General features: G+C 38.5%; 1 protein-coding gene across 1 annotated transcript in view; it reads left to right on the forward strand.

Annotated features, from left to right (window-relative positions):
* Positions 1–4947: 4947 nt before the first annotated feature.
* The window catches only part of GRAMD1C (GRAM domain containing 1C), a 103826-nt gene continuing 80967 nt past the window's right edge, over positions 4948–27806 (forward strand). The window contains exons 1-3 of the mRNA XM_043594211.1: positions 4948–5047; positions 10657–10806; positions 25148–25232. Of these exons, the coding sequence (XP_043450146.1) occupies positions 5021–5047; positions 10657–10806; positions 25148–25232 (262 nt within the window). The 5' untranslated portion in view covers positions 4948–5020. The remainder of the gene's footprint in view (positions 5048–10656; positions 10807–25147; positions 25233–27806) is intronic.

Genomic DNA, 27806 nt, shown 5'->3' on the forward strand with positions numbered 1-27806 from the left:
GAGGGACAGAGAGAGAGGGCGAGAGAATCAGAAGCAGGCTTTGTGCTGCCAGCAGGGTTTGAACCCATAAACTGTGAGATCATAACCTGAGCCAAAATCAAGAGTTGGACACTTAACCCAGGCGCCCCAAGAAACTCTTAACCATAGAGAACAAACTGAAGGTTGCTGAGGGGAGGTGAGTGGGGGAATGAGCTAAAATGGGTGATGGGCATTAAGGAGGGCACTTGTTGTGATGAGCACTGGGTGTTATAGAAGTAATGAATCATTAAATTCTACTCCTAAAACCAATATTATACTATATTGACTAAGTAGAATGTAAATTAAAAAAAAATTGATCCAGAAAAAGAGTTGCACGCTCTACTGACTGAGCTAGCCAGGCACCCCAGGGTGATCTCACTTTAAATACATGGCCACAAATCTCAGCTTGGCATTGGTATTACGGCAATCCTACTGTTTTCTTAATATGTTATTCCATTTATTTTCCTATGGTCCCAAGTATCTCATAATTTTTCCTTTCCTCAAACTTCCAACAACTTGTCCTCCATAAATCACTTTCAGCCTTGTGTTCTAGTTCACTGCGAAATAGCAATGCCCTTCAGCCAAAGACCGCAATGTTGGGTTTATTGACTCATTGCAACAAAGGCGAAAGTACACCATAGAGAATCATGAAGACATCTCAGTCAAACGGTGTTAGAGAGGATTTACTATAGGATTTGGGTTTCTGTTTTTGGTGATTCTGGGAGGATGAGTTAAGAAGTGGGGCTTTCCCCAGGATTATATGTTGACAAAAGCTGTAGTAATTGTATGGTTGAGTATCTTAATAAATCTTATGTAGAAGGTGGGAGGAACAAAGTGCAGTGAAAGCCGTGAATGAGAAAGAAGCAGCAGTTACTCACATTAGCCAGCATAAGGGGATATTTGGCCATTTTTGTGGTTTGAACCATGTCCCCATTTTTGTCTGCTTACACCTGATTATGGAGTGGACTTCCTTTGCCCTTGCTCTATCATGCTTGCAAAGTGGCTTTTAAAAAACACCAGTGACATGTGTAGTTTTTCATGTTCAACAGACCACCGTGGCCTCTGCTCTGAGCACCAGGCCATCTTCTGGCTGTCAGGGGCTGCTGGGAAGCAGTCACAAGAGAACTTGCACAGACTCATCTTGTCACATCTATTCACTTACCTGCACCTGTGCCATATATTCTTTCGCAATACTAAGGATGAACAGTCCATGTTCCCGTTGTAGTCCAGCCCATCCACTTACATAGTAGAGCCTACCCCACCATCTATTCAAGGTCTTCACTCCCGAAGCTCTCCCTGCCTCTCTTGAACCACAAATTTTACCTGTCTGTTGGGTCATTCCCATGTGTATTCAAATATGCTGTTATTGTTCCCATCTTATAAAAAAAAAAACACAAAAATTTAAAGACAAAGCAGAAGAATAAACTCTCCTTTGACCCTAAATCTCCCCTCCAGCTCTGTCCTATTTCACTGCCTCATTTACAGCAAAGTTCTTCCAAGTAGTTGTTTATACATATTGCCTTCTACAACCTTTCCTTTTCTCTTGAATCTGCTCTCCACCAAAATTGTTCTTGTCAAGGTCAACGAATGATCTCCAGATTGATAAATATAGAGCGATAATAGAACTATTCTCTGTTCTCATCCTACTTGACCTGTTAGCAATGGTTGACATCTCTGATTTTTTTCATCCTCCTGAGATACTTTATTTGACTTCAGGGTGAGGTTCTCTATCTACCTCATTGGCCATTCCTTCTCAGTCTTTGCTGTTTCCTCTTTATCTCCTCAACTTTGAAATCTCTATTTAAAAACAATGTCACCCTTTTAAAATTGGTCTAAAACCTGAATAGTGATTCACCTAGCCCAACCTTAGGATCTTTCTTTATCAGATTATTTTCATTTTTTCCACCTTTTCAAAAAATTTAAATAATTTAGTGGGGGTGGCACTGTGAGGGGTTATACAACCTGAGCAGAGTAGGAAAGGGGTGTATGCAGAATGCAGGGACCATGATGGCTGGGCAAGGGGGTTAGGGTGGGATGGATGAGGAGGGAGCCTGTGCAAGGGGCATTTAATATTGCACATTGAAGGAGATACGGCAACAGATGATAACATGTGATTTGGGGCTATATTCTCTTACTATGAAGGATCTTACTGGGACAATTGGTTGAACTTTAGTGTGATGTGAGAATTAGAATGTAGTAATATGATGTTAATTTCCCAATTTTGTTGGTCATATTATGATGGTTTGGGAGAATGTCCTTGTATGCAAGAAATATTCACCTAAATATTCAGAGTTGATAGGGCACACTGTTGACAGTTTACTTTCAAATGGCTCAGGGAAAAGGTTATTGTAATATATTTGCAATTTTTCTGTAAGTTTGAAATTGTTTCAAAGTTAAAAAAATTTAAATATTAGTTTTAAAATACTTTACATAATGACCACATTCATCTTGTACCATTAAAAAAATATTGGCAATATTAAATTCTTTCAATCCAAAGTAGAATTCTTAGCATGGCTTCTGGTTCAAATAATAGGCATTTTTTCTTCAGCCTATTCTTGTACACAACATTGAAGGAAAACACAGTTTATGCTAAGTTTTGCAGAACAAAAACAAGAATATATCCTTTCTTGATTATCTTATTAGGTAATTGTTCCTTAACATATAATACTTTTTAAAAAAAAGATACTCAATATCTGACTTTTTGTGGAAGCGGAGTTGACTTTTTCTCCCTCTTCCACTTTCCATTATGATTATTTTCAAACATACAGAAACAGGAGAAGAATAACTGAATAGTGGTGTACCCTCCACATAGATGGAATAATTGTTAACATTTTGCTATTTTGTGTTCTCTTTCCCCTTATCTGTTGTCTTAGTTTATTTAGGCGGTTAGAACAAAAAATGCGGGAGGTTAGGTGGCTTGTAAACAACAAAGATTTATTTCTCACAGTTCTGAAGTCTGGGAAGTCCAGGATGAAGACACCTGCAGATTCTGTGTCTGGTGAGAACCCACACCCTATTCATAGTTGCAGTCTTCTTAACAGTGTCCTCAGGGGCGCCTGGGTGGCGCAGTCGGTTAAGCGTCCGACTTCAGCCAGGTCACGATCTCGCGGTCTGTGAGTTCAAGCCCCGCGTCAGGCTCTGGGCTGATGGCTCGGAGCCTGGAGCCTGTTTCCGATTCTGTGTCTCCCTCTCTCTCTACCCCTCCCCCGTTCATGCTCTGTCTCTCTCTGTCCCAAAAATAAATAAACGTTGAAAAAAAATTTTTTTTAAAAGTTTAATAAAAAACAGTGTCCTCAAATGGTAGAAGGGGATTATATGTCAGCGTATGAATTTGGGGAGGACTCCACATTCAGCCCGTGGCATCTATATTTGTTGAAGCATTTGAAATCAAGTTGTAGGCATCACGACACCTCATTCCTAAATACCTGAGCATGAATTTTCTAATAATAAAGACCGTCTCCAACATAACCACCAAGTAGTAATTATCCATAAACGAATATCAATAATTTTATCCACAAACCGTTATTTATTCTGTAACAAGGAAGAAATATATTTATTTCATAAATATATTTAATATATTAATCAATATATTTATACATATAAATAATATATATTTCACATTCAGTCTTCCTTAATTGTTGTAGAATGTCTTTTATAGCTGTATTTTGAGGGGGGAAGGAACCAGGATCAGCAACACTCAATAGCTTTTTTTTTTTTTTTTAATTTTTTTTTCAACGTTTTTATTTATTTTTGGGACAGAGACAGAGCATGAAAGGGGAGGGGCAGAGAGAGGGAGACACAGAATCGGAAACCGGCTCCAGGCTCCGAGCCATCAGCCCAGAGCCTGACGCGGGGCTTGAACTCACAGACCGCGAGATCGTGACCTGGCTGAAGTCGGACGCTTAACCGACTGCACCACCCAGGCGCCTCAGCTTTTTTTTTTTTTTAATGTTTTATTTATTTTTGAGAGAGAGAGAGAGAGAGAGAGAGAGCATGCGTGTGAGTGGGGGAGGGGCAGAGAGAGAGGGAGACACAGAATCCAAAGCAGGTTCCAGGTTCTGAGCTGTTAGCACAGATCCTGATGTGGGGCTCGAACTCATGAACTCTGAGATCATGACCAGAGCTGAAGTCAGATGCTCAACCGACCAGAGCCGCTCAGGAGTCCCAACACTCAATAGCTTTTTTTTTTTTTTTTTTTTTATCGTCTCATGTCACATTTTTTTTTTAATATTTTATTTTATTTTATTTATTTATTTTTCAATATATGAAATTTATTGTCAAATTGGTTTCCATACAACACCCAGTGCTCATCCCCAAAGGTGCCCTCCTCAATACCCATCACCCACCCTCCCCTCCCTCCCACCCCCATCAACCCTCAGTTTGTTCTCAGTTTTTAAGAATCTCTTATGCTTTGGCTCTCTCCCACTCTAACCTCTTTCTTTTTTTTTTTTTTTTTCCTTTTACTCCTCCATGGGTTTCTGTTAAGTTTCTCAGGATCCACATAAGAGTGAAAACACTCAATAGCTTTTAACTATTAATTATAACTTCAGGCCCTTATTTGAAGGAACAAGACTTTGCCATGCAATTCACCTTTTCGCACCCTGGGGCAGAGTATGTATTGTGTGAAAGAGGTTGAGGAGGGACTTTGTGAGGAGTGACTAATGCCCGGAAGCCGTTTCACGACAGGCACAGGAGTTTGAGGTTGGGAGGTAGGTACTGGGAGGTAGGTAAGTACAGGGGGCTTATCTTGATGCTAGTAAAAGACTGGTCTGCGCGCTAACAAATTAACATTACATTCTCACTAGTTAGCCAAAGGCGACTGCCGCCAGAGGGCGCAAGGCGCGCCGGCTACATCCCAGGTAGCCCTCCGAGGTCGCGGTGGGGGCGTGCGTGGCCCAGAGTCCTGAGCGCGCGCCGGGGGTGGTCGCGGGGCACGCGCCGGGCCGCCCCCTCCCCACGCGGGGCGCGCGTGCGCGGTTCCGCTGCGGCCCAAGGAGCCGCGATGGAGGGCGCTCTGACTGTTCGCCAGGTAAGCGGCTCTTCGCTGGGGCGGCTTCCCAAGCGGTGGCTGCACCCGGCAGTTTTCTTCACGATAGTTGTTTGAACCTTCTCAGATTATGATAATTAATTCCTCCCTTCCGTTTTCTCCGTGCTCTTTGGAGTAATTTGGAAAGTTGTTACCAAGGAAACGGTTTCGAGTGCTTCCTGCGAGCCTTCCCCTCGGGGCGATGGTGGAAAGTCTGCTTCTCTGTGGGCGTGGAGAGCAGGAATTTGGTCCCGAAATGTCCTAGTCCAGATGTCTCAGCCTCAGGCCCCACCGACTCACGTTCCGTTGTCGTGATTCTGACCCGACATCACGTTGATCCAGTCTCACCCGCCTCCCTAAACTATCAGCTCTTGAATAAAGGGCTCAGGACTCTAGCGTAAATAACTGTGCTGTCAACCAAGCTTTTGGTTCCAACTAGTTTTGTTCTTTGCTCACTGTCTTATTTGATAAACGGAAGATCTTGCTGATTAACCTTCTGGGTGAAAGCCTACTTTTGTTCCAGGGCTACCTGCATTTATGAACACTACGCTCATTTCTTTTACGTTGGTTGGGTGTATATATTTTAGAGAATTGCAATCAGTGCGATACCTTTTATTTGAGTAGCGTTTTACAGGTTACAAAATGGTAGACATTCGAATAATTGTTGAATGAACAAGTGAATGTACTATTTCAACTGAGCCTCAGAAACATTACTTATGAAATAGTCATGATACATATTAATGAACCCAATCAGTTATTTTATTCTCTGTCCCTGGCACTGGTGTTGGGATAAGATGGTGAGCAACAGACACATGATTCCTGTTCTCAATGAGTTTATAGTTTAGACTACCGAGAGTTATTACCCCTACTGTAGAGTGGAGAAAACAGATTTAGAGAAATTGACTGGCAAAGACCACACAACTAGTAAGTTAGAGAGATAGGATTCTGTTGTAGCCACTCTACAAAGTCAGAATGAACCCCTACCCTTTCAATTTGATTTGGATGTAGAATTATGCCACACATGCACCATGAATATATGAGAAGGCTTATTACTTATATATACAATGGCTTATTAAATGCGTAATGAAAAAGTAGAAGTAGGTCAGGCTTCTCAAGCAGATCCTAAATGATTTAAAAGACAAGGAAAGGAAGTTTAATCCAGGTTTTTACCCTGGTGGGGTCAGGGTAAGGGTTCCTGTGTGTGGACTGGGGCTTGCTTGGTTTGACTCTCTCACCCACACCAAAGGTGAGAGCACCCAGACTTTCTCACCCACTTGCCCATATGGGGGACAGAAGAGGAAAAAGGACGGGTGAGGCTTAAAATCTGTCAGCAGGCAAACATTAAAAAATTGAATGAGACTCCTTATCACAGTTCACCCAGATGTTGGGTTAATGACTGAAATGTACCATTTTTCATTTAGTTGAATTTGAATTAGTGTAGGTAAGCCATCATGGCTGTCTACTAGGTCTCCAGTCTGTGCCCAGTAAGGAAAATGAAAGTTCCCTGGAATGCCTTGTTCAAGAGCACAACAGTGTGTTTTGAGAAATAAAATGAGTGCCTTGGTCTCTATTAGTAATCTTCTGGAACTCTAACAGGCATAAGGAGTATCTTGGTGAGGTCTTTTATTATGGGTTTAGTATATATAGAGACACGAGTGATCTTTTTTTGAAAAAAAATTTATTTATTTATTTATTTATTTATTTAGAGAAAGAACGTACACGTGAGCAGGGGAGGGGCAGAGAGAGAGGGAGAGAATCCCAAGCAGCTTCTACGCTGTCAGTGCAGAACCCAGTTTCGGGCTCCATCTCACAAACTGTGAGATCATGACCTGAATAGAAATCAAGAGTTGGACCCTTAACTGACTGAGCCACCCAGGTGCCCCAAGACATGGTGATCTTGATTTGTATTATGAGTATCTGTGAAACAAGAGATTTCTAGAGTGCTTTATCCCAAGGGGTGCAGCTCTGAGGCAGTGCCCCAAGAGTCTGTAAAAATGTGCAGATGGAGCCAACTGTTGGCCAGAGCATCCAGTGTTAAGATGACTATGGGAAGTTCAGCCAGTTGTGCTGACCCTTGGGTCCTTACCTTTATCAGGGACATCTTGGTTAAGGGATGAAAAGCAGTAGATATCCAGAGAGCTCCATCATGTGTAATGGTGGTGATGCTGTTCACTGACAGTAGGTTTGTCTGTCAAACTTCAAATGGGAATTTAGAGTGTACAGACTCCAACTGCTGTTCACTCATTTGAACCCAAGTCACTCTTCAGGTTAACAAGGGGTTCAGAAGAGTGATGGCCTTTTCTAGCACCATGACATCTGACAAAAGAATGAGGACAGGGGAGGGCATGCCCTCGTGCGGGTAAGATATGCCAGGGGGCTCAGATTTGGTTTTATCCCATAGCAAGGAGGCCTTGGTAGTTGTGCTGAGCTTGCAAGGTGTTGCTTCTAAGACCTAAGAAGGTCTGAGAATGGAGGGTCACAGGCTCAGGGTTTGTAGAGCCTCTATTTCCAGAAGAGTCCAGTATGCTGTCAGTGACTGCTGCTCTAATGGTGTGTAACGTGGGGAGTGGGGGATAGTTTCTTGCATTAGAAGCCTATAGACAACTTATAGACACCATGGGTGGTTGAGAGACTCCAAGAGTCATGGAAAGAAGCTGCTAAAGTCTCTGTAATGAAGAGTTCTGTGTGTGTGTGTGTGTGTGTGTGTGTGTGTGTGTGTGTTTGGGGGAGAGGGGAATAGTACTAATGGAAGTGTCTGTTATTATTTTGACAAATATTAGAGTCTTTCTGGGAAGGATCCTCATTCAGCATGACTGATTTGCAAGTAATAGTGTAAACAGACTTAAGTAAAATTTGTAAATGAGGAATATATTTCTCTAGATGCCCAAAATGCCTAATAAATGTTGGGCTTATTTTAGTGTTATGGGTGCTAAGAGGGTCAATAGTAATTTCTTGACATTGTCAGGGATGGAGTGACCCTTGGAGTACCAAATGGTTTTCAGGAATTTAAGGTGGCAGACCTTAATGCTGTGTTTGGGGCAATGGTCCATCCCCTTTTCGTGAGCTCTTTTGTGCATATTTGAATGGGTATGTCAAAAGAGTGTCTTCAGAGGAGGATGTAAGCAATGTAATGTCATACCTGTGCTCCTGGAGCAAAATAATTACAATTACAATATTGCCTGTAAAAGTTGCATGTAAGGGCAAGCCTTTGAGGTATGCTGTGCCTAGCTATGTAAAGGTATATTGTGTCCCACTAGAGATGAAGGCAAAATGTGACTGAGAGCTTATTGAAAGAGACACTGAACAGAATATTAGCCAAATTTATTATAGCATATATATATATGTTATATATATATATATATATATATATATATATATATATATATAACATATATATATATTTATTTTTGAGACAGAGAGAGACAGAGCATGAACAGGGAAGGGTCAGAGAGAGAGGGAGACACAGAATCTGAAACAGGCTCCGGGCTCTGAGCTGACAGCACAGAGGCCAATGGGCAGCTTGAAGCCACAAACCTTGAGATCATGACCTGAGCTGAAGTCGGATGTTTAACCGACTGAGCCACCCAGGCGCCCCTATTATAACATATATTTACCAGTTTCTGATTGGATAGAGTCAGTAATTTCAATAGTATGTGGTAAAGGGGCCTTCATGGGAAGGAACACAGCATCAAGGGCGCAGTCATCAACTGTGAGGCACCATTCATTTTTCCAACTTTAATAGGCCATGTTGGGCTGTTAAATGGAGAAACCATAGAGATAATCACTCTTTCACTAATTAGGTCTTTTATAGTAAATCCCAATCCTCAAAGGTCCTGTTTAATGTTATATTGAGTTGAGTTGTATTTACTATTTTAGCTAGGGGTTGAGGGAGTGGTCCATGGCTTTTTAAAAAGCCATTTGTATGCTCCAAAGACTCTGTTTAAATTTATTGTTGGGTCAGAGCATCCACTGCCAATATGGAATATTTTAGGGTGATGTGTACTATACCATTACCTGGAAGAATTTCAGCAAGACAGAAGTTCTGGTGGTTAAAGTGAGACACACCTATTTATTATTTATTTTATGTTGAGTATTTCCCTAAATTTAGTGGGATCTCCAGGTATAAGTGTAGTTTGAGCCCAGTATTGATTAAAGTCATGAAAACTTGCCACTTAAGGCATTTCAGCAGATGTTGAAGTTAATTCAAAAACCTGTGCTATAAAGATATAAAAGCCAATCTTTACCTTTTGTTGTATAAATTATTTTAGTAAATTTTGGATTTCCAATTGGGCCAAATTGTGGACTTCTCTATTTTGTTGTTGTTTCTTTGTTTGTTTCTTTATTGTTTTTCTCTCTTTTGGTGGTGAGTGAATATATTTCAAGTGGAGGGAGTCCTGTCTATCATTTCATATTTATAAATTCCATCCTCCAGAGAGCCTCAAATCAGTGTTACCAGGGTTAGGGGTATGTGTTTACTTTGTGGAGTTTAAAAACCCTGAGCTTGGGGCGCCTGGGTGGCTCAGTCAGTTAAGTGTCTGACTTCAGCTCAGGTCATGATCTCACAGCTCATGGGTTCAAGCCCCACATCTGTGCTGATGGCTCAGAGCCTGGAGCCTGCTTCATATTCTGTGTCTCCCTCTCTCTCAGCCCCTCCCCTGCTCATGCTCTGTCTCTCTCTCTCTCTCTGTCCCTCTCTCTCTCTCTCTCTCTCTCAAAAATAAATAAACGCTAAAAAACAAAAACAAAAAAACCAACCCTGAGCTGAAGCTGAGTTTGAATTACCCCTTTGCTGTGCCACATGGGTTCCATGGCTGCTTTTCTCTGTAACCTGGAGGATCAGGATTTTTGTTACAATAGAGGCATAGGTACCAGTGGCAGCAGGGCAACAGCAGGAACAACAGAGGTATTTAAGGGTCCAGGTGAGCCATGTGTTCTCACAATGGTTGCTCCCTTCCCTCCTCCCGGCTCTTTTCTCTCTCTCTCTTTTTTACTCCAAAATGACTCTCTTTCATGAGTGACTGCGCAAATGGGTCCATCTCTTGCATAGAGTGTACTCTTTCCCCAGAATGCTCCGTAGATTGGGGGTCAATGCCTGATTCATTGATTTTAACTACATTGTTTGTATAAATCAGAGTTAATTTACCAATTTCCCACAAATTATGGTTAGTAAGTTTGTTTCCACTTTCTTAGTACTATAACCATTGTTGACTCCATGTGCACAGAGTTTTAGTTTATACCCATTCTAGACCAGAGCAGGCATTGCAAATTATTCTCCAAAGAGGTTGAACTAATTGTCATCCCCCTTACATGGTATTTTTTACTGTTTAATTATTCCTCTAGCTGACTGTGAACTTCTGGAAGCTAAGGACTTCCTTTTATTCATTTTTGAATTCCCAGTGCCAATTAAACTACCTAATGAGTAGTAGTAGTTGGAGAATATTTGTCACATGTGTAAATATATGAACTGTAGAAGAAAAACATGTTAATTACTGTTTCCTAAATGCTTAAATATTGTTTTCAAGTTAATTTGTGTATTTTGAACATTAACTCTTTTCATTTTTAAAATGAGCATTTCTCAATAAGTAATTTAAATTGTTGATACTTGTTTCCAGGCAATAAATGCAGGGGATTCAAGCTTTGCCCCTGAGCCACAGGAAGAGTTAGAGGAGAATCCTAACCCAGTTGCGGATGAGAATAACACAGTGTCAGCAAAAAAACAGGGGCCAAATTTACATAACTGGAGTGGGGACTGGAGCTTTTGGGTAATATTTTTTCTTTCTTATATTTTCACTTTAATCTTAAATGCAAATTTTCTTTAAATTTATAGCAGTTCATATAATGTTTATAATATTTTATTAGCTTCTTGATTTTAGACAGTTAAGTTTTACCAGAGTCCGAGACATTTCTGATTATGCTCTTCTTTGGCCACTAGAATGCACTGTTGTCTGGTTTGATGGAGTGGAATTATCTGCTTCAGTTTTCCTGGGAGAAAACTACAACACAGAATTGGATTCTACCTACGTTGTTGTTCACTATATTGCAAGAGACTAATATTATGCAGAAACCATGTTTCTAAATGTTACTGAGAAACCAGCTATTTTACATAACTTTGATTTAAAGAATTAGTTTTGATACCTAAAAGGAAGTTTAACAATGTTTGACCTGTAGAATATAGTAATTACAAGGTAAGTTTTAAAGTTAGGAGTTTCATATTCTCTTTGCACTGTACTTAGTTGCAGAACTGGGATGTGGGTCAAGTTTCCCCATTGTAAAATGAGACTTCTGCTTTGAGACTCATGATTAGGTGTATAGTGTCTTTTGGTAGGAACAACATTTCTATTGCCATATGAATGCTAGCATTTATTATCTTAAAGGACTCATTCCAAATCTACCAATTCCTGTCAGAGTTATAAGATATTTGACAGAATCCTGTATACTACAACTATAACTGAAATTTATAGAAGATTATGAGACATATGTACTTCAAATATTAAGTCATTAGAAAGCTGCTCTCTTGACTCTTAGGTATACTTGGTAGCAGAATTTCTTGTAGTTTTACAGTAGCCTAAAAAAGAAATAATATTAATAGGTTATAAGGATTAGTACAAGTACCATTATTCTCTTCATTATTAGCAGCTCAGTTATTGAATCTTTTTTTTATAATTTACATCCAAGTTAGTTAGCATATAGTACAACAATGATTTCAAGGGTAGATTCCCTAATGCCCCTAACCCATTTATCCCATCCCCCTTCCCACAACCCCTCCAGTAACCCTCTGTTCTCCATATTTAAGAGTCTCTTATGTTTTTCCCCTCCCTGTTTTTATATTATTTTTGCTTCCCTTCCCTTGTGTTCATCTGTTCTGTGTCTTATAGTCCTCATATGAGTGAAGTCGTATGATATTTGTCTTTCTTTGACTAATTTTGCTTAGCGTAATACCCTCTAGTTCCATCCACATAGTTGCAAATGGCAAGATTTCATTCTTTTTGATTGCCGAGTAATATTCCATTATATATATATACCACATATTTATCCATTCATCCATTGATGGACATTTGGGCTGTTTCCATACTTTGGCTATTATTGATAGTGCTGCTATAAACATTGGGGGGGGGTGTGCCCCTTCGAAACAGCATACCTGTATCCCTTGGATAAATACCTAGTAGTGCAGTTACTGGGTCGTAGGGTAGTTCTATTTTTAGTTTTTTGAGGAACCTCCATACTGTTTTCCAGAGTGACTGCACCAGTTTGCATTCCCACCAGCAGTGCAAAAGAGATCCTCTTTCTCCGCATCCTTGCCAACATCTGTTGTTGCCTGAGTTGTTAATGTTAGCCATTCTGACAAGTGTGAGGTGGTATCTCATTGTGGTTTTGATTTGTACTTCCCTGATGATGAGTGATGTTGAGCATTTTTTCATGTGTCGGTTGGCCATCTGGATGTCTTCTTTGGAGAAGTGTGTATTCATGTCTTTTGCCCACTTCTTCACTGGATTATTTGTTTTTTTGGGTGTTGGGTTTGGTAAGTTCTTTACAGATTTTGGTTACTAACCCTTTACCTGATATGTTGTTTGCAAATAACATATTCTTCTCCCATTCTGTCAGTTGCCTTTTAGTTTTGCTGATTGTTTCCTTCGCTGTGCAGAAGCTTTTTATTTTGAGGAGGTCCCAATAGTTCATTTTTACTTTTGTTTCCCTTGCCTCCAGAGACGTGTTGAGAAAGAAGTTACTATGGCCAAGGTCAGAGAGGTTTTTGCCTGCTTTCTTCTGGAGGGTTTTGAAGGCTTCCTGTCTTACATTTAGGTCTTTCATCCATTTTGAGTTTATTTTTGTGTATGGTGTAAGAAAGTGGTCCAGGTTCATTTTTCTGCCTGTCACTGTCCAGTTTTCCCAGCACCACTTGCTGAAGAGACTGTCCTTATTCCATTGGATATTCTTTCCTGCTTTGTCAAAGATTAGTTGGCCATACGTTTGTGGGTCCATTTCTGGGTTCTCTCTATTCTGTTCCATTGATCTGAGTGTCTGTTCTTGTGTCAGTACCATACTGTCTTGATGATTACAGCTTTGTAATACAGCTTGAAGTCCGGTGAATGTTATTGAATCTTAACATGAATAAGTTTCTGATCCTATTAAGAAACTTAAGTTTTTTAAAACCATATCTGAAGGAAAATGTTAATTGCTAACAAATATACCAAATAATTATACTTCCTGAAAATCATGTCATCTATATTGATTATATTATTCTTGGTTTCATTCAGAGACAGTTTATGACTACTGTAGTGTTTTGGCCCTTCTGCACTATGATCATGTAGCTTTGTTATGGATTGGAAAACCTTTATAATTCCAAGGGCTATCTACAGGACTAAATAGTCACTGTGGTTATTCTTTGCAGACTTAACCTAAGAAGAAGGGTAAAGCTAAAAAAGGAACAAGCAGGGGAATGAGGATTTAGAAATAGGAGAGAGGAAGAAAAGAGGTATGTGTTCTAGACCTTTGCTACTCAAACTGTAGTATGTGGGGCCAACAGATTTGGCTTCACCTGTCTGCTGATAAGAAATGCAGAGTCTTGGGCCCAATCTCAGACCTATTGAATTAGAGTCTTTATTTCACAAGAATTCTTGGAGATTTGTATGAGCATTCAAGTTTGAGAAGCACTTGTTTAGAGTGTTGAAAGTCTACTTTGTCTCAGTTTAGGTCTATATGCTAATTACAAGCACTTTGTTTTGAGGAATGAAAAACATTTTTTTGTAATGTTTATTTATTTTTGAGGGACAGACAGAGCATGAATGGGGAAGGAGCAGAGAGAGAGGGAGACACAGAATCTGAAGCAGGCTCCAGGCTCTGAGCCGTCAGCACAGATGTGGGGCTTGAACTCACGAGCCATGAGATCATGACTTGAGCCGAAGTTGGACACTTAGCCAAATGAATCACCCAGGTGCCCCAAGAACTGATAACTTTTTAAAGTTTTGTTATTTGAAGAGTTAAGCTCCCAGGACCTGAAAAATTCACTAGTGTCGATTAACTCATATATTTTGGCCTGGCTAACTCAGTTGTTCCACAATAGTGAATCTACAGGGAATCATGGTATCATTTAATGAATTGGAGATTAGGAACAAAAAATTTGGGATAGAGTACGTACGCTCTGTGCCTGGTGATTTCACTGTGTGGTACTCTTGACTATGTTGTTCAACCTGTCAGGCGCCTCATTTCTAAAATGAGAGATCGGGCCTTGGTATTGCAACATTAGTGTGTCTTGAATCAATAGGGAAAAAGGTGGAGGAGGTGTTTGGCTAGCAAGTGCTCATAATTTACATTTCTGGCAGCTGTGTATCAGTCATAAAAAACTCTGGGCATATATAGTGGGAGTATGTTACATGTGGAACACCTTTCCTTAAGAGTGGTAGAAAGGGGTGAAAAGTGCTAGAGAAGAGAGAGGACCTGCTATTTGTAATATTGGAAAAGATATTTTGATGATTCCCCCCAAATAAAAAATTGTGAAAACTTCGCAAAAGGATACAAGACAGTGAAACAAAGTTTAAGTTTTTTTGTCATTGCTGAGGCTGGTTTCTTCTAGACTCTATGCATTTAATCTTGTGCTGCTTGACAAATTGGCTAGTGATTGTCTTTCTGACAGTAGCGCTTTATTTTTTCAGTTTTATTGACTTATTTTACTTCTAGGGTAGTTAGCAGCTGACAGTAGGACTTTAAAGAAGTTTGGTCAAATTACCATAGCACTGGACAGTGAGATCAATAGCTGTGGATATTCTATTTCAATCCCATAATTTAAAGATAGGAATCTTAATGGTTATATTTATTTTCTTTTATATTTAAAAATGAAAATGTTTAATCCTACTGTGTGAGAAATTAGTTTTATTAATAACTTTTAAGTCCCAGTATAACAATAATTATGTGGAAAGGAAGAGAATAAACTTGAAATAAACTTAATGGCAAACAAATATTTATCCTTTTGCCCTTTAACTGTTAGTAAAAATATACCGCAAAAAACCCCACATCCAACCAACCAAACAAAAAAACCACTTTTTTTTTCCTGACTAAAATGATGATTCCAGGTAGATTAATGTTCCAGAGGAAAAGCATTCAGAGGTCTGCAGAAGATGCATTTACTTAATGTAACTTCTCTTCATGATGTTGAGCTAGTAACTTTTGAAAGTAGAAAAAAGCATTTGAGATTTTCTGTTGCTTATGTTTAGGAAATGACATACTTATCTGGACTTTTTTTTTTTTTAATGTTTATTTTTGAGAGAGAGAGAGAGAGGGAGACAGAGTGTGAGTGGGGGAGGGGCAGAGAGAGAGAGAAAGACACATAATCTGAAACAGGCTCCAGGCTCTGAGCTGTCAGCACAGAACCCAACATGGGGCTCGAACTCTGGAAAGGTGAGATCATGACCTAGGCCGAAGTCAGATGCCTAACCAACTGAGCCACCCAGGCACTCCTTACCTGGGCTTTCTAATAGAAATAATAGTGCTTTGGATAAGGTACTTAATTTTAGGCATTCCTTTTTATGTTGATATTTCATTAATATTAAATTTCTCTTTAAAAATATTTGTCATTTGTATATAATTATTTCTTTAATAGATGATTTACTTGATAATTGTATTTTAAAAGTGGAGGCATTTATAAAGTTTTCTGAATTGTGTAACTAAAATTTGTTTAGGGGTGTTTTCCTTTGAGTGTATATTTGAAAATCTTGGCAAATATACATAGAATAAAGAAGATATGAAATCTCATATTCCTCAGATCTTTGAATCTGGAAGGGAGACAGGGAAAAAAAGAAAGAATAGGAGATGTTTAAAAGAGGTTAGAGTTTAAATTTGTCATTTTAAAAATATTTTTGTTCTAAAACATTTCAAGGATAAAACAAGTGTAGATTTTGAAACATTATATATGTACAAATAATAACTACTCTACTTATGTTTTGGTAGAAAATATTTAGAGTTGAAATTTTTTAGATCATAATAAACTTTTTCCTAATTATACAAGAAATCATAAGTCTTGACTCTGTACTTTATCATTGACTTATAGCATGATCATAGTCATGTTATTCACAAGTAAGCTTTTTTATTGGATACAACTTACCACAAACATGATTTAGAATTAGGTACACCATGAGGATTAATTAATGTTATAATGTTAAATAACAATAAAAACAAAACCCAAGAGGATTAATTAGTATGTTTGAAACGTACTTTGGCAACTTTAGAAAAGGTGTTTTCTGTAATCAGACGTTGTCCTCCACACAGAATATCTTGAATTTATTCAAGGTAAAAAGGATATTTTAGACACTGACTTTTGTAGCTGATAAAAAAGAATGAACTTATTTTCTAGTTTCTGTTGGATTTGAAAATATTTTATTCATTAATATTCAATTATAGATTTTGTTTGAAAATCTAGATATGTTATTAATTTTAGACTTAATTATAAAGGAATAGGAACTAACATTTCTGGCAATATGGAAAGAGGACCTTTTTTTTTTTTAATATGTGAAATTTATTGTCAAATTAGTTTCCATACAACACCCAGTGCTCGTCCCAACAGGTGCCCTCCTCAATACCCATCACCCACCCTCCCTTCCCTCCCACCCCCCATCAGCCCTCAGTTTGTTCTTAGTTTTTAAGAGTCTCTTATACTTTGGCTGTCTCCAACTGTAACCTCTTTTTTTTTTCCCTTCCCCTCCCCCATGGGTTCCTGTTAAGTTTCTCAGGATCCACATAAGAGTGAACACATATGGTATCTGTCTTTCTCTGTATGGCTTATTTCACTTAGCATAACACTCTCCAGTTCCATCCACATTGCTACAAAGGGCCATATTTCATTCTTTCTCATTGCCACATAGTACTCCATTGTGTATATAAACCACAATTTCTTTATCCATTCATCAGTTGATGGACATTTAGGCTGGGAAAGAGGACCATTTAACTTAAAAACTCCTCTGTTACAAAGTACCTAGAAATGCTGTATGAAATGTTACAAACATGTTTATAAATTGAATGTCTGGGCTCAGGGAATAGCAAGGGAACTACCCGAGGGCTAAAAAAGAAGAGGGAACTGATTATCAGAGTTGTAAGCACATGAGCTAATGTTGAGGCAGCCCTGGGGAGTTTATTAGTCTCTGTAACAAAAACTTTAATGGCTACACTGGGATAGAAGACATGTCTTGGACTTGCATGAATTAGAACGGAGAACTCCTTATAAAGCCATGACTCTTGAAGAGTTATACATTCTGTGAAAGGTAGGCTAAGAAAAAATCCACCTACATCTTCCCATTTGAAGACAAGGAAGCTTATTTGTCTAAACTTGGGCTTGGGGTGGTAGGGGAGGGAAATATTCTTGAGAGTACACAACTATAGTTGATCTTTCATGAGGTTTTGGGACCTGAATTTAATACTTTATGAGTGAGCAGAAGGATATTCAATGAATAGCATATTAGTTGCTTCAAAATTTTGGATAGAACTACTAGGTAAAGACTATAAAATCATTATTTGATATTATTTAAGACTTAATAGAAGAAATTAAGCATGCAATAAGTGGGTAAGACATTTTTTTAAAAAAAATTTTTAACGTTTATTTTTGAGACAGAGAGAGACAGAGCATGAATGGGGGAGGGTCAGAGAGAGAGGGAGACACAGAATCCAAAACAGGCTCCAGGCTCTGAGCAGTCAGCACAGAGCCCGACGCGAGGCTCGAACTCACATACCGCGAGATCGTGACCTGAGCCGAAGTTGGACGCTTAACCGACTGAGCCACCCAGGCACCCCAAGACATTCTTTTTTACTATGTTTGTTTGTTTGTTTGTTTGTTTGTTTGTTTGTTTGTTTGTTTGTTTTGAGAGAGAGTGTGTGTGTGTGTGCACATGCACATGAGTTGGGGGAGGGACAGAGAGAGAGGAAAGAGAGAATCTCAAGCAGGGTCTGCACTGACAGAGGGCGCTGTTCGTGGGCTCAGTCCCACGAACCATGAGATCATGACCTGAGCTGAAATCAAGAGTTGGTCACTTAACCAACTGAGCTACCCAGGTGCCCCTGGATAAGACATTCTTAAAAACACTGGGCAGATTTGGAAAACAACCAAATTCAACTTCTGGAAATGAAAAATATGGTTATTGAAATAATAATTTAAAAATTCAGTGGATGTGGGAAATACCAGATAAAGAGAAAGTCAGCAAATTGAAGGATATATATGAGGAAGTTATTCACACTGTACCACTGAGAGATAAAGATAGAAAATTTTAAAGAGAATGGCTCGAGATATAAGGAGAAAAGTAGAGGAGTCCATTATGATTCCATTAGAAGTTTCAGAAGATCAACATAAAGGCAACATTCAAAAAGAATATAGCTGAAAATGTTCTACTATTGATGAAAGATGTCAGAATCAGGAGGTACGGTGAGTCTCTCACACGGTAAATGAAAAGAATATATGAGCAGAGAAATTATTATCATATAAGTGACAAAGGTAGATGTACATCAATTAAGGTAGGAGAAGTCTTTTTTAAAGTGTATTTATTATTATTTTTTATTAAACTCTGCACCCAACATGGGGCTTGAACTAATAACCCCAAAATCAAGAGTCGCATGTTCTTCTGACTGAGGCAGCCAGGCCTCCAGGAATAGTCTTAATAATTCATTTGAGTGTCATCTATGCACCAGCCTATTCTAAGTGAACTCGGTGGTGTCTCTGCCATTCTAGCGCTGACTGGGAGGTGGATAGTATACACCTGAGCAAATGTATAATATTTTTTTGTTTCAAGTTTTTATTTAAATTCTAGTTAACATATTGTGTAATATTGGTTTCAGGAATAGAATTTAGTAATTCATCATTTACATAGAACACCCAGTGCTCATCACAAGTGCCCTCCTTAATACCCATTACCCATTTAGCCAAAGTTCCTATCTACCTTCCCTCCAGCAACCCTCAGTTTGTTCTCTATAGTTAAAGGTCTTTAATGGTTTGCCTCTCTCTCTCTCTCTCTCTCTCTCTCTCTCTCTCTCTCTGCAAATGTGTAATATTATGTCAGGTAGTGATAGAAGCTCCAAAGATAATAGAAGCATGTAAGGTGTAGAGAATCACATGGAAGGGAGTAGCATTTTCAGTCAAGATGGTCTGGAAAAGCTTCTCTGAGGAGGTGCCATTTGAGAGAGCCCTATGAGGGACAAAGAAAGAATACTGATGAACCATGCGAAGAAAGGAAAATGGAAGTGGGGTTCTGTGGGAAGGCAAGAGTCGGGAATAAGATTGGCTTGTTTGACAGTTTCCTTATGGAGTCAGATACCGTGAGTGAAGAAGAAGAAAAGATCAAGGATAATAATTTCTAGGTTTTTGATCAGTGCAACGGGTGCATGGAAGCATCGCTTAGGAGAAGAGAAAGATGCAGATAGCAGGGGGAAGAAGTAGTTTTGGGAGTTGGGAAAATGAAGTTGGAGATGCATATTTGATATATAAGTAGAAAAGTCTAGTAGACAATTGGATTTATGACATGAATCGTAGGAGAGAGATTGAAGCAGGAAATAAATTTTGAAGACTTTGAGTATGGATGGTATTTAAAGACAGATTTTTGGAGTGCCTGGGTGGCTCAGTTGGTTAAGCATCTGACTGCTCAGGTCATGATCTCATGGTTCCTGAGTTCGAGCCCGCATCTGCACTGTCAGTGCAGAGCCTGCTTGGGATTCTCTCTCTCCTGCGCTCTCTGCCCTTCTCCAACCAATGCTTTCTCTCTCTGAAAATAAATAAACCTTAAAAAACATTAAAAAAATAAAACAGATTTATAAAGATTGGATGAGACCACCTAGGGAAAAAATATGGATAGAGAAAAGAAGTAGACTCTCCAGTGTTTAGAACCTCAGGTGGTGGAGCAGGAACTAGCAAAAGAAACTGTGATTTGACTACTGAGATAAAATCTTAGGAAGTGTGGCATCCTCAAAAGCAAATGATGGAAGTCTTTTAAGGAGAGAGTGACCTACTGTGATAGGTAGAATAAGATGAGAGCTGAAAATTGACTACTGGATTTGCAAAGTAGAGGATTCTAGTGACATTAAAAAGTAGAGTTTGGGGGCAAAAACCTGATTGAAGCACTAGGTTTTAGACTGCTGTCCTAATCTTCCTTTGTAAGGTTTGAATTTGATTATCCAAAGCAATAGAGGGCTGAAGGAAGAAAATTCATATTTCATTAAAAACAATGTATACTTCTTTAAAGATGACCATATCAACATGGAAAAATATTTTGGTAAAGTAGCATGACTACTAAGAAATTAGCAGTAAATTAGCATATTTAAATAAATGACATGGAGAATGTGGAAAGTAACTGAAATAGTAATGTGTTACTGGGTTATTAATTAGGGCTTCAACCTAAGTATATCCTTTTGATTATCTAGGACAATGAGAAATTTTATTTTATTTTTTTAAAGTTGGTTTATTTTTACTTAGAGAGAAAGAGAGAGAGACAGAGACAGAGACAGAATATCAAGCAGGCTCCTGCTGTCAGTTCAGAGCCGCATGAACCATGAGGTCATGAACTGAGCTGAAAGAAACCAAGAGTCGGAGGCTTAACCGACTGTGCCACCCAGGCGCCCCCCTCCTTTTTTTTTTTAAGTTTATTTATTTTTATTTTTGAGAGAGAGAGAGTAGGACGATGAGAAAGTTTAAATAGCACATGCAAACCAAATTAAAATGATACAAAAATTCTAGCTCAGCATTCTCTGTCTACCTTTCCAAAAAACCTTTTCTTAGACATGAGATGTGAACTTAAAAGCAATGACATTGATCCCATGAGCCACATACAAGAGTGAGTTTCTATTACACTAGTCACATTTTGCTCAATAATTAAATGATTTTACTTGTGTTATTTCTCTGGTGAAAATGTTACGGAGGAGAACAAACATGAGTATGGGGAATGACCTCTGAATCAGCTTTAAAACTACTTTAAAGCATTTCCCCCTTTTGCATAGAATTAACACATTTATTCTAACCTTATGAACTTTCTTCTTTTACTTTTTTTTTTTTACTTTTAGTTTGAGATAATTTTAGACTCACATGGAGTTGTAAGAAATGATACAGATACCCTGTACTCTTTCAACAGTTTTCCCCCAATGACAATATCTTACAAGACTATACGACAATATCACAACCAGCATATTGACATTGATACAGAACATTTGCATCACAGCAAGAATTATTTTTATAGACACAGCCTTTTTATAGTGTCCCTTCCCCCTACTCAACCCTTAGCAACCACTCCATTCCTATAATTATTCTCCATTTCTATAATTATGTCATTTCAAGAATATTATATAAATGGAATCATATAGTATGTAACCTTTTAATTTTCTTAACGTTTATTTATTATTGAGAAACAAAGAGCATGAGCATGGGAGGGCAGAGAGGGGCAGAGAGAGGGGGAGACACAGAATCTGAAGCAGGATCCAGGCTCTGAGCTGTCAGCATAGAGCTCGATACAGGGCTTGAACTCACAAACCATGAGATCATGATCTGAGCCAAAGTCAGACGCTTAACTGACTGAGCCACCCAGGTGCCGCCAGTATGTAACCTTTTATATTGGCTATGCACTCATCATAATTCCCTGGAGATCCATCTATTTTGTATACTAACATTTCATTAAAGTTTATGTATGTATGAATGTACATATATAATATGTACATATCTATTAGTATATGTATATATATATTATTATTTTTAAAAATAATTTCTATACCCAATGTGGGGCTGGAACTCCCAACCCAGAGGTCGAGAGTTAGATGCTCTTGATCCTGACTGAGCCAGTCAGGTGCCCCAGTTCATTCCTTTTTAATGCTGAGTAGAATTCCGTGCTATGGATGTACCATAGTTTTAACCATATATCCACTGAAGAATATCTGGGCTATTTCCAGTTTAGGGCTATGATGAATAAAACTGCTGTAGATATTCATGTACAGGTTTTTGTGTGAACATAGCTTTCCTCTCTAGGGGTAAATGCCCAGGAATGCAATTGTTGGGTCATTGATAGTTACATATTTAGTTTTTAAGAAATTGCCAGTCTGTTTTCCAGAGTGGCGGTACCATTTTATATTCCTGCCACAGTGTGTGGGTGATCCAGTTTTTACACATTCTTGCCTTCTTGCTGAGTGTTTTCATCATGGAAGGAGCTCTTCCATGTAAGTTTTAAAATAATCTTGTGTCAGATATCTTTTAGGATATATTTTAATTAATTACTTTTGATATTTCCACTTTTGGTGTGCTTCATTTCTTCTTGTGAATTTGAGTTTACCATACTATAGCCTTTCTTTGCAGTCTGAGGACTTCCTTTCACATTTCTTTGAAGCAGGTCTGCTGTCTCCATTGTTTATGTTGACAAATAAGCCAGTAATTATACTAGTTTTTACCTGTATGTACATGTCATTTTTCTCTTGCGTTCATGTTCTTCTTTGTCTTTCACAGTTTAACTGTCCTTCAGTTGTCAACAATTGTCCAACAATTTCCCTGTCCTTCTTGGTTAATTGAGCTTCTTTGATCTATAGATTAATATTTCTCTGCAGATTTTGAAAGTTTTAACCATTATTTCTTCAAGTGTTTTTCTGCCTGCCCTTTACCTTTCATTACTTCTGTTGTGTATATATATTTTTTAAATTAATCTTTTTTTTTTTTAATTTTTTTTTCAACATTTATTTATTTTTGGGACAGAGAGAGACAGAGCATGAACGGGGGAGGGGCAGAGAGAGAGGGAGACACAGAATCGGAAACAGGCTCCAGGCTCTGAGCCATCAGCCCAGAGCCCGACACGGGGCTCGAACTCACGGACCGTGAGATCGTGACCTGGCTGAAGTCGGACGCTTAACCGACTGCGCCACCCAGGCGCCCCTTAAATTAATCTTTGAGAGAGAGAGAGAGAGAGAGAGAGACTGAGCGCGAGCAGATGAGGGGCAGAAAGAGAGAGAGACACAGAATCTGAAGTAGGCTCCAGGCTCTGAGCTGTCAGCACAGAACCCACGAACAGTGAGATCATGACCTAGGTGGCTCAGCCTACTGAGTGTATTTTGAATCGCTTAATTTTGTCTCATGGGTCTCTGAGTCTGTTCATTTTCTACAATCTTTTTCATATCTGTTCTTCAAATTGGATAATTTTTGCTAATGATCTTTAAGTTCACTGATTCTTTCCCTGCTATATTGAATTTTTGTTGAGCCCCTTCAGTGAATTTTTTATTTCAGTGAATGTAGTTTTCAACTCCAGAATGTCCTTTTTTTTCCTTAAAAAAATTTTAAAAATGTGTTTGTTGAGATTCTCTATTTGTTGAATCACTATTGACATGTTTTTCTTTAATTCTTTAAGCATGATTCTCTTTAGTTGTTTGAACATATTTGTAATAATTGCTTTGATGTCTTTGTCTGCTGAATGTAGTATTTGGGGACCCTGAAAGACCCTACTGCCTGCTTTTCTCTTTCCTTAGTATGAGTCACATTTTTCTGTTTCTTGGCATGTTTCATAGTTTTTGTTGAACATTGTACTATTAAGATAATGTATTGTAGCAACTGTGGATTCTAATTGCATCCTCCCTACCCCTAAAGCTTGTTATTGATGATTTTTGTTTGTTTAGTAACTTGCCTAGAGTAAATCTGTGAAATCTATTTGTCTTATCTCTGCTCAGCTTAGTATTGTTGTTGGTTTTATTTATTTTTTATTATTATCAAAACATTTTTTAATGGTTATTCATTTTTGAGACAGAGAGAGACAGAGCACGAGCAGAGGAGGGGCAGAGAGAGAGGGAGACACAGAATCCGAAGCAGGCTCCAGGCTCTGAGTGTCAGCACAGAGCCCGATGTGGGGCCCGAACCCATGAACCGTGAGATCATGACCTAAGTTGAAGTTGGACGCTTAACCGACTGAGCCACCCAGGCACCCCTTGTTGTTTTTATTTTCAAGGCTGGCTTCCTAGTGGTCACCCCTTATATCAGCCAGTGATTGGTCAGAAATTTTGCTTTTTTGAAAAGTTTTTTTTAATGTTTATTTATTCTTTGAGAGAGAGAGAGAGAGAGAGCATGAGCAGGGGAGGGGCAGAGAGAGGGAGACACAGAATCTGAAGCAGGCTCCAGGCTATGAGCTGTCAGCAGAGAGCCCAATGCGGGGCTCGAACTCACAAACCGCGAGTTCATGACCTGAGCCAAAGTTGGATGCTTAGCCAACTGAGCCACCCAGGTGCCCTGGAAATTGTGCTTAAATACATAGAGCCAGTAAGACTTTTTTCTTCTGCTCAGAGATCTGTGTGTAGGTTGGGGAATGTATTCAATGTTCAGGCCGTTTTCAAGTTTGTCTCAATTTTTATGTTTCCCCAAGACTTGTTTCTAGCCAGGAATGTGTAGATAGTATGGGAACTCTGTAGTCTCTGCTACCCATGCATGCAGCTTCTGTTTAGCCAGGAATACATGGGAAGTTTATGAACCCCATTTATGGCTGTCTCTCCTCCAAGATCTCTTTGTTAAGTCTGCTGCTAATCTGCCAGTGGGCTTATTTCTTGCCACAAATGAGACTACAACCTCACACTCTTGTGGATAGCTTCAGAATTTTCCCTTTCACTTCTGGGCATAGCTTTTCTGCCCTCCACTCTGAACCATCTCAGCCATCTCACTCAGCATAGCTGCCAGTTTTCATAGCCTACACAACTGCCCTCGTGGAACTGTCACACTGCACAGTGATTTAACCGATGGGGGAGGATGAGTAAGGGCCACTGGGCAAGGAAACAGTGCCACAGACTTCCGCTGCTTCTAAGTTTGGTAGATTTTCATGAAAAAAATGCTTCTCAGTTTATTGCATGCCTTTGGTCAATTTCCAATAATTTGAGATGATGTTTTTTGATAGTTTTTTATTTGCTTTTTTAGAGAGAATTTGCTAAACTCCTTACTCCAGCATGCTGGGAGCTTCCTTTGCTTGCTTTTGGTGTTTTTTGAAATGTTTATGTATCTAGTTTTTCATATAAAAATGTACAAAATATTGCATAAGAAGCATGTTATTTTACAGTCCATTTAAATTTGTTCAAGACACTACCTTTTAGTTCATCTAATAAAGATTATAATTAAATGGAAATTTAATCTTTTTATTGTTGCAGATTTCAAGTGCCACCTATAAAGACAGGAATGAGGAATACAAAAGACAGTTCACACACTTACCTGATACAGAGAAGCTGATAGCAGGTAAAACAGACAGGAAGTTGCAGAAAACCATTTTACTACCTCATTATCAAAAGAGAACTGACAAGTGACAATATTTGTAGAAAATTTGAGCCTTCGTGCTAGACAGAAAAATATTTTTTAAGATAAGCAGCATGTTATCATTCTAATTAGACAATGTAAAACTAAGTTATAATTTGGGGAGGAGTGATTTCTGACTTATAAAAATATTCAGTACTAGCTAAGAAAAATAGAACTAAAAGGAAATCATTGTCACAATTTCTTCTGGTGCTTGTTTCATATGGTTTTGTAGGAAAAATTTAAATTTGCTGTTCAATATATATTAACTTTCCCCGGAAAAAGGTACTCCTTAACAGATTATAGAGCCATTTTTGTAAAAATTTCTGGGGCTATATTCTTATTCGTGTAATCCTTCTTTTTAAAGTTTGTTTATTTATTTATTTATTAAATGTTTATTTTTAAGAGTTTAAGGGGAGGGCAGGGGGCAGAGAGGGGGACAGAGGATACAAAGTGGGCTCTGTGCTGAGGACAGCAGTGAGCCTGATGCGGGGCTCGAACTCATGATCTGTGAGCACATACCTCACTGAAGTTGGCTGCTCAACCAACTGAGCCATCCAGGTGCCCCAAGTTTATTTATTTAGTTTTTAGTAATCTCTACACCCAATATGGTGCTTGAACTCATGACCTGGAGATCGAGTTGCAGGCTCTCCCAACTGAGCCAGCCAGGTGCCTCTCATGTAATCTTTCAGGTAGATTTTGTTTAAACAGACTTGAAGAGGAAAACTGTAACTATTTTTCTTACAAAAGTGCTTAATTTTTGATATAAGCTTAGTATGTTTTTTTTATAATCAAAATATAAAACTAGGTTTTAATTTTAGTATATATTTCATTTAAACCATTTATTCATAGAAATTTCTGATTTCTGGTACTGTTGGGCAGTATTCAACACAATGTAACTGAATTTCTGTAGTTCAGCTCAGTACTTTAAATATCATAATGAGTTGGGGCGCCTGGATGGCGCAGTCGGTTAAGCGTCCGACTTCAGCCAGGTCACGATCTCGCTGTCCGTGAGTTCGAGCCCCGCGTCAGGCTCTGGGCTGACTGCTCAGAGCCTGGAGCCTGTTTCCGATTCTGTGTCTCCCTCTCTCTGCCCCTGCCCCGTTCATGCTCTGTCTCTCTCTGTCCCAAAAATAAATAATAAAAACTTAAAAAAAAAAATTAGTTTAAATATCATAATGAGTTAAAACAACTTCTAAGAACATTTGAAAGCAATGTATTCTCATGACAAAATATTTAAATGCTATATAAGGGCATATAATGAGAAGTGAGTGGTCCTTCCAACCAAGACTATTCCAACATACTTTTTGGGCTGTATAGCCACTTAGAGTAATTTCTTATGTATATTTCGAGAAGTTTTCTGTAGGCATTTCAAGGGGTATATATGTATATTCCTAACAGAATTTCTTTTTATTATTTTTTATTTTTTAAGTTTATTTATTCATTTTGAGAAAGAGAGGGAAAGCGCACATGCAAGTGGGGTAGGGACAGAGAGAGAGGGAGAGAGAGAATCCCAAGCAGGCTCTATGCTGTCATCATGGAGCCCGATGCAGGGCTCGATCTCAGGAATCATGAGATCATGACCTGAGCCAAAATCAAGAGTCAGAAGCTTAACCAGCTGAGCCACCCAGGCATCCCCCCCGCCTAAGAGAATTTCAGTGGGAACATACTGTGTTTACTCTTTGAACCTTGTTTAGAGCTCTTTTTATTAGCCTTACTTAAGGGATTCATTCTTTTAATGCCTGCCCATATTCAACTAAATGAACTCTGTACTGCAATTTATTTAACAAATCCTTTATTGATGGACATTTTGATCACTTCCTGTCTGTTACTATTTCCACTAATGTTGCATTGAAACTTTTACATTTGTTTTAGCACATATGTGCACACACATTGTAAGATAAATTCTACGAAGTGGGATTGTGGTAAAAAGGTAATAAGTATTTAATAAGTTTCCTGTTGCCAAGTTACCCTCCAAAAAGTCTGCACCAATTTGCATTTTCATCAAAAGTGTATGTGAGTACCTGTTTTGCCCCACCTCAGGAAGTTTGCTTTAGTAAAATTTGGTAGTTAGAAATGGTACTTAATCATTGTTGAAATATGCCATGTCTTTAATTATAAAGGAGGTTGAACATCTATTTATATATGTATAAACCATTTGTATTTCTTTTTCTGTGAACATTTCATAAACTCTGCCCATTTTTCTGTTTTTTTGTCTTTTTCTTAATTTGTAGTAGCTTGTTAGATGTTTAAAAAATTAGATCTTTTTCATGTGTGTTGCAAGTGTTTCTTTCCAGTTTGTCACTTGAAATCAAGTGACTTTTCAAGGAAACCTGTGTAAAATTTATCATACTTATCACTGCCTTCTTGAAAGAATTTAATCTGATAATGTAATGATACATATTCATTATAAAACATTAAAGCTCTGCAGAAAAATATAAGGAAAAAAATTGAAAAGTATTGGTAATCATAACACCTACATATAAATTTAGTTCATATTGTTTGTATAGCTTTCTAGGT

The sequence above is a fragment of the Prionailurus bengalensis genome, chromosome C2 (genome assembly GCF_016509475.1).
Source record: "Prionailurus bengalensis isolate Pbe53 chromosome C2, Fcat_Pben_1.1_paternal_pri, whole genome shotgun sequence".
NCBI classification, from domain to species: Eukaryota; Metazoa; Chordata; class Mammalia; order Carnivora; family Felidae; genus Prionailurus; species Prionailurus bengalensis.